We start from the raw sequence: 8167 nt of genomic DNA, 5'->3' as shown, positions 1-8167 counted from the left end.
TCTAAGAGAGAAGTTCATAGTGATAAATGTTCACCTCAAGAAACAAGAAAATTTCAAATAAGCCGCCTAACTTTGTACCTCGGAGAACTAGAAAATGAAGAACAAGCTAAGCCCAAAGTTAGTAGAAGAAATAAAGATGAGTGGAAATAAATGAAACAGAGACTAAAATGACAGTAGAAAAGATCAATGAAACTGAGAGCTAGTTCTTTGAGAAGATAAACAAAATGGACAAACCTTTAGCTAGATTCACCAAGAAAAAGAGAGGGCTCAAATAAATAAAATCAGAAATAAAAGAGGAGCTGTTACAACTGATACCACAGAAATACAAAATTTCATTACTATGAACAACTATATGCCAACAAATTGGACAACCCAAATAAATGGGAAAATTCCTCGAAACATACAACTTACCAAGACTGAATCAGGAAGAAATAGAAAATCTGAGTAGATTGATTACTAGTAAGGAGATAAAATCAGTAATAAAAAACACTTTCAACAATCAGAGGTCTAGTACCAGATTGGCTTCATTGGTGAATTCTAGCAAACATTCAAAGAAGAATTAATACTAATCCTTCTCAAACTCTTAAAAAAAAAAAAAAAAGAACAGGAGGAAATACTTTTAAACTCATTTTATGAGGCCATTATTCTGATACCAAAACCAGACAAGGACACAAGAAGCCGACTGAATTCAACAATACATTAAAAGGATCATACACTATGATTGAGTGGAATTTATTCCAGGGATACAAGAACGGTTCAACATCCACAAATCAATCAAAGTGATGCACCACTTTAACAAATATAAGGGATAAGAATCATATGATTATGTCAATAGATGCAGGAAAAGCATTTGACAAAATTCAACATTCATTTATGATTAAAGGCTCTCAATAAAGCATGTATAGAAGGAATAATAAAGGCCGTATATGTCAAACCCATAGCTGACATCATACTCAATGAAAAGCTGAAACTTTTTCCTCTAAGATTAAAAACAAGATTAGGATGCTCACTCTCACTACTCTGACTCAACATAGTATTAGAATGCCTGGCCAGAGCAATTAAGCAAGAAAAATAAATGCCATCCATATTGGAAAGGAAGAAGCAAAACTGTAATTATTTGCAGATGACATATTACATATAGAAAACTTTATAGACTCCACCAAAAAAACTGTTAGAAATAATTAAATTCAGTGAAGTTGCAGGATACAAAATTAATATACAAAAAAATCTTTTACATTTCTATACATTAATAATGGACTATCAGAAAGAGAAATTAAGAAAACAATTCTACTTACAAATTTCATTAAAAAGAATAAAATACCTAGAAATAAATTTAGCCAAGAAGGTGAAAGACTTGTACACTGAAAACTGTAAGACACTGATGAAAGAAATTGAAAATACAAATAAATAGAAAGATATTCCATGCTCATGAATTGGAAGAATTAATATTGTTTAAAATGTCCATACTACCCAAAGCAATCTATGGAATCAATATGATTCCCTATCAAAATTCCAGAGACATTTTACACAGGAATAAAATAAACAATCCTAAAATTTGTGTGGAACCACAAAAGACCCCAAATAGCCAAAGTAATTTTGGGAAGGAAGAACAAAGTTGGAGGTATCACACTCTCCCTGACTTCAAACTATATTACAAAGTTATAGTAATTAAAATATGATATTGGCATAAAAACAGACATAGATCTATGTAGCAGAATGAAGCCCAGAAACAAACCCACACATACATGTTCAATTAATTTATGACAAAGGAGCCAAGAATATACAATAGGGAAAAGGACAGTCTCTTTAATAAATGATGTTGGGATAACTAGACCATTTTCTTACATATACAAAGATTAACTCAAAATAAAGACTTACACATAAGACCTAAAACCATAAAGCTTCTAGAAGAAAACATAGGTGGTAAGCTCCTTGATGTTGGTCTTGGGGATGATTTGTTGGCTCTGACTCCAAAAGCAAAGGCAACAAAAGCAAAAACAAACAAGTGGGGCTACAGCAAACTAAATAGCTTTTGCACAGCAAAGAAAATCATCAATAAAATGAAAAGGCAACCACTGACTAGGAGAAAATATTTGCAAATCATATATCTGATAAAGGTTAAAATCCAAAATATATAAAGAAACTCATACAATTCAATAGGAAAAAACCAAACAATTTAATTAAAAAATAGTCAAACGATCTGGAGAGACTTTTTCCCAAAGAAGACATACAGATGGCCAACAGGAAAGGATGCTCAACATCATTGATTATCAGGGAAGTGCATATCAAAACCACAAAAAGATATCACCTCACACCTGTTAGAATGGCTATTTGTCAAAAAGACAAGACATAAATTCTGGTGAAGATGTGAAGGGAATGTTTGTACACTGTGAGAATGTAAATTTGTGCAGCCACTGTAGAAAACAGTATGGATGTTCCCCAGAAAATTAAAAAATAGTACTACCATGTGATGCAGTAATCCTACTTTTGGGTATTTATCCAAAGAAAGTGAAGACACTAATTCAGAAAGATATCTGCACCTCCCATATTCATAGCAGCATTATTTACAATAGCTAAGATACGAAAACAATCTAAGTGTCCACTGTTGGATAAATGGGTAAAGATGTTACGCGCGCACACACACGTGCGCGCACACGCACACACACACACACACACACATACACACAATGGAATACTATTCAGCCATCAAAAATAATTAAATATTGCCATTTGTGAAAACATGATGGAACTTGAGGGCAGGCACTATGCTGAGTGAAATTAGTCAAAGACAAATACTGTATGGTCTCACATGTGGAATTAAAAAAAAAAACAAGCTCATAGTTATAGAGAACAGATTGGTGGTTGGCAGGGTTGGGTTGGGCAAATGGGGTAAGGGGGTCAAAAGGTACGAACTTTCAGTTATAAAATAAATATGTCCTGGGGATGTCATGTACAGCATGGTGACTGTAGTTAATAATACTATATTGCATATTTGAAAGTTGCTAAGAGCAGATCTTAAAAGTTCTCATCACAAGGAAAAAAAATTTTGTTGTGACAGATGCTAACTAGATGATCATTTTCAGATATATACAAGTATTGAATCATGTTGTACACCTGAAACTAGTGTTATGTCAATTATATCTCAATAAAAAGCAAGTTAAAAAATTGGCAAAAAACCAACAAGGCACAATAGTTTATTCCTTGTCACCATGATATCTATATATATCTTTTAAAACCATAATCAAATTTCAAATAAAGACGAGAGTGAAGTCTTGCTTCTGTTTACCACGCTGCTATTATACCATGTACAACCAAAAACATGCTAACAACCCTCTCCCTAAAAGAGGATTAAAAAAATCCCTTGTCCAAAAACAAAACGAAATAGTTAAAATGGTAAATTTTATGTAGTGTGTCTTTTACCATGAAAACAAAATAAAACAAATGCCTGGAATGCACATTCACAAATTGTGATTCAGTTGGGATTGGTGAGATCTAGGCTTTTTTTTTTTTTTTTTTAAATTTTATTAGCATTTATTTGATGCTAAATTTATTCCCGTGTCATAAGTTTTTTGTTTCTTCAGTTTCTTCTGGGATATCTTTTTTTTTTTCTGTGCAAACTTCTCTTCCAGTTTAGGAACAATCTGCTCTTTTTCAGTAGGGATCATCTTGATATGGCAGGGAGAGGTCATGTAGGGGTTAATCCACGCAAAGCTCTATAAGTTCTGCACTGAGTCTTGGGAGCTTGGTTCACCTGAATGTGCTCGGTGACCAGAGAATCCACAACTAAATCCTTAAATTTACATTACTCTCTGCATTTTGAACCATGTGCAGCAAGAATTCAGCACTCTTTTTAGGCCACCGACCCTGTGTCCAGCCCCATTGTTTGGCATGGGCACACCTACCAACTCCGCCATTGTAATGACTGAATGGCACACATTGCTTCTGTAAAGTGACATCCTTCAGATACTTGGTGGCTTTTTGGATATGCATACTCTTGATGACCTGGGCAGTTTCATGAGTGTTCTTAAAGTGAACATGAAGATTTGAACCTCTTCATTTGCATGATTTTGTGGGGTCAAGAGAATAGTGAACCATTTTGGGGGGTCACTTCAGGCCACTTACGAGAAGAGCTGGTGTTTAACAAGCTCCTCAGGTGAATCTGATGTGCAATTAAGCTCTGGTTGTTGGTAGAAGGGGGAGATCAGGGGAATGGTCTCTTTAAAGGTCTTCTTAGAGGAGGGCTTATCAAAATCGAATGTGCATACAAAAACTCTGGGGATTTTGCTAAACTGCAGATTCTGATGCAGTGGCTCTGGGGTGAGGCATAAGGATCTGCATTTCTAACAAGCTCCTAGGGGATGCTGCTGCTGCTCCGTGGATCACACTTTGAGTATAAAGGCTCTAGAGACAGTTGATGGCCTTGTCTGGGGTGAACAAAGTGGAGATCTGGAAAGGAGCAAGATATTTAAGATGATTGCCCCAGGTACAGAGTTCAGTGATGAGAACCTGGGAATGAGCAAGCGGAAGTTTAGCGGATTTGTGAATTAGCTTCTGGGTACAGTTTAAATAGGCAGGTTTGTGGTTCAGCTAAAGAATATATCAAGATTAGAGATTATCAGCACATAAAATTGTGTGGATTTTGCACAATTCTATCTGAATTTCCAGACCTTGTGTTTTAAAGTAAGGGGCCCAGCTCAGCTGAACACAGGTTAAACTGGGTCAAGTTTTGTTTCTCTGTTGCCTCTCTAAATCCTTCTCCCACATGATCCACCTCAGGTCCCAGGTCTTCTGCAACAGCCAGCCCATTAATGCTGAATCTCTGCCTCCTATGGCTGCCTCTCCCCAGAGTAAAGTACAACATCAGAGCTCCGGCCCGCCCAGCCCTGCATGTCGGCTCACCTACTTGAATTGGTCACTAATAGTTTCACACCGATTGCTTTCCTGTCAGTAAGTCCAGCTGGTTCACCTTCACCTGGCAACATCCTTGGGGTGGAACTGAAACTCAGCCTTTGAACCACAGGACATGGGGCAATATGGGTTCGTTGTTAAGGAATCAGACACTTGAATTTGATTCTCATCTCCATCAGTTCCTGCTCCTCTAATCTTGGATAAGTTACTTAACTCCCCAGAGCTACAGCTTTCTCAGCTTTCAGATGAAGATCGTGATGCCTCGCCCCCAAAAGCTGCGTGAGGTTCCGTGAGCCAATGCGAAGAAACTGTTTTGCTCAGCACCTGGCACATAGCATAGGGCTCCGTGATGTAGTTTCATGACAGGGTTTTCCTTTGCAGCCCTTAGGCGGTGGCTCCATTCTTCTCTAGCTTCTGGGGATTTGTTCACTTCCTTGGGTTGGGTGGAGCTGGGGCAGATTTATGTTTGTTTTCCCCAGTGTCCAGCATGCAGGTGGGGGTGTGTAGGGGTTGGCTGTGCCGTAAGCCCAGTTCTGGGAAGAATTCTCAGGCTTGATCATCGTGCTTGTAGTTTTGGAGGTGACCTGCAGATGGTGCGCGCAGCCCTGGGAGGCGGCCCGTCCTCCCAGGACGGAATGAAGCCGGGCTGTCAACAGGTGTCTGGAATGCAGGGCCTCATTCTCCCTGTTCTCATTAATGCTATTAGCTGGGTCTCTGGCGTGGGTCCTAGGTGTGGGGCCCGAGACGGAGTTTCCACATGGGCCCAGGAGTCACCAAGGAGCACATTATCTCTGCCCCCTCTTCTTTTATGGTGCCTCCTTGTTTTGTAATGTAGTTACTCGTGGGCAGGAGCTCCTCGGCATCCCACACTCCCTGGGTGCTCAGGGAATTTTTATGGAATGAGTTGCTTTTTGAAAAGTGCTTCTATTAAAGGTCATGCGTCTCAGCTATGCAGCCCCTCACAGTTGTGCTGAAACTGGTAAGCACAAACCCCTTCCTTCGTCTCCAGCCCTTCCCTTCCCAGTTCCTCCTCTCAGTTGTGGGGCAACAGCAGGCCCCAGACTCACCTTCCTTCCAGATTCCTGATGCACAACTCAGCCTTGACTCAGGGTGCTGAACTCAGGCGCCCCCTTGTACTTCTTGGGTGCACCTTCTTTTCAGCTGGGGTCTCTACCCCTGGGCTTTTGCCGTCTCTTGGGCGTTTCCATCTCTGCCTATCCAAACCTTCATGTCCTCGAAGGCCCAGGTCACATGCCCCCGCCCCGTGCTGCCCTCTTAACCCTCTCATCAGAGGCTCCTTGCACACCTGCACGTGGGCACGTTTCCACCGGGCAATCTCATTGCCAGCTCCTCCAAAACCAGGTGAGGTAGAGTTCTGGCCTGCTTCTCTTTGGCTGAGCTCCATTCCCCCTCATCCATGAGCCCTTTTCACCTCTTCGACCTTTGATGACCTCACTTCCGTTCCCTTTGGTCTCACCCTAACAGTCAGCCCAGAACTACAGGCTCTGGCCCCACCGCCAGGGTATACATAATCTCTACCTCTCTCTCCCAGTTCATAGGAACCTCTTATATAACCTAACTGCTCACTAGTGTTTCTGCATAGCTTGTTCCCCTGGCTATACTGTATTCTCCTAGAGGAGAGAAGCCAGTGGACACCCCCAGCTCCCCATACCAGGTTCCCCAGAGCTCTTACCAAGGTTGCCTCATTTTATAGCTAATGAAACTGGGGCTCAGAGGGGTTTTGGAACTTGCTCAAAGCCACACAGCTGGACCCCCTTAGGGCCCAGCACAGATCTGAGAACAGAACAGGTGCTCAAGGACTTACCTTGGCTAATTGAAAGCCTTTTAAAAAGCTTAACGTGCTGAGTTAGAGCTCAGTCTTCTCAAAGTTTTTCCATGAGAGATGACGGCCTGTTATAGGGGCCTCTCCTTCCTCCCTCTCTATTGGTTTTTGCCAGATGGGAAAAAAGCTACCACGTAGAAACATAACCTTTATTGCACACGGCGCTGGGTCTTTTTTCATAGAAAAAGGTATTAACACATAAGCATCTGCAAATTGAAGCAACTCCTGGTTTTCTTGGAACAGTAAAATCGCATGCAGTGTCTCTGAGTTCGGATTTTGGTCTTTGTCAAAACCACCTAGGTTGGAGAGAGAATGAGGAAGGAAAAATTGCTGAGTCTTTGTGCCTCTGTCTCAAAATAAGGTGAGAGAAATATGTATATATATATATATATATACACACACATACATATATATATGTATGTGTGTGTGTGTATATATATATATATATATATAGCTTGTCAATGTGTTCTTATCTCTCTATATATTTATATATCTCTCCACGCATATTTTGTGGGGTGGGGGGGTTTGACTAGGACTGTCAAATTCTTTGTGCCCTGGCTTCATGGAGAAGAAGAAAATAGTTTCATTTGTACAAAAGAGTTCTATGTACAAGCGTTCATGACTTGGGGCAGGGTGGGGGGTCTCTTTTCATTGTTGGTTGGTTTTTGTCTGTCAGTTTTATATAAATAACGCAGGAAAACAGCCAAGTTGGTGTCTGAGGGCTGGAGGTGCAGACAGGTCCAAGCGTAGGGCTGCTCTTCTTGCTGTGCCCCTACACCAGAGTATAGGACTTGGAGTAGGCCCCAGCCCCCTGCTTCTGAGACCTTCCTACCCCCGACGTGCTCATCTCAAGAAGTGAGTCCCTGGAGCCCCCCATTTTGGTGTGTGGGCCCCCGGCCCGTGGAGGCTCGGTGCTGGGGGCTGGAGGGGCAGCGCTAGGGGCAGCAGGGGGCTCCGCAGGGGTGGGACCAGGTGCTGGGGGGGCCGTGACAGCTGGGGGTGCTGGCATGGCCAGAGTCCTCTGAGGTAAGGTGGCTGTGGAGGCGGCAGCTGGGGCCCCTGGGTGCGGGAGGCCCAAGGGCTTGCTGGCAGGGTCCAGGGTCAGGTGGCGAGCCTGGGTGTGGTAGGTTCGAGGCAGGTTCCTAATGGAGGCCTCACGGGGTGGGACCACGGGACAGGGCTCACGTCCATCCGCCTTTCGGAAGAAGGCCTCTGACTTGGCATACAGGGGCAGGTTACAGTAGTCACCTGAAATCACAGAAGCAGAGGATGTGAGAGGCAGAGGCTTCTGGGAACCTGCTTGTTCACCTCACCCCCCACCCACCGATCTTCTCCCCAAGCTGGCATAGGAGTCCCTCCACAGGATGGGCAGTGAGGAGTTGAGGAAAGGTCAGGTGCTTGACCTCTTTGAGCATT

General features: G+C 42.3%; 1 protein-coding gene and 1 pseudogene across 1 annotated transcript in view; both read right to left on the bottom strand.

Moving 5' to 3' along the window:
- Positions 1–3524: 3524 nt before the first annotated feature.
- LOC107195743 lies at positions 3525–4095 on the bottom strand (annotated as a pseudogene).
- A 3428-nt stretch (positions 4096–7523) lies between these two features.
- The window catches only part of DSCAML1 (DS cell adhesion molecule like 1), a 327482-nt gene continuing 326838 nt past the window's right edge, over positions 7524–8167 (bottom strand). The window contains 1 exon segment of the mRNA XM_006912769.1: positions 7524–7999. Within this exon segment, the coding sequence (XP_006912831.1) occupies positions 7524–7999 (476 nt within the window).

Source organism: Pteropus alecto, unplaced genomic scaffold, assembly GCF_000325575.1.
Source record: "Pteropus alecto unplaced genomic scaffold, ASM32557v1 scaffold224, whole genome shotgun sequence".
NCBI lineage: Eukaryota > Metazoa > Chordata > Mammalia > Chiroptera > Pteropodidae > Pteropus > Pteropus alecto.
The sequence above is the reverse complement of the archived record's forward strand: the minus strand, read 5'-3'. Positions and strand labels throughout refer to the sequence as shown.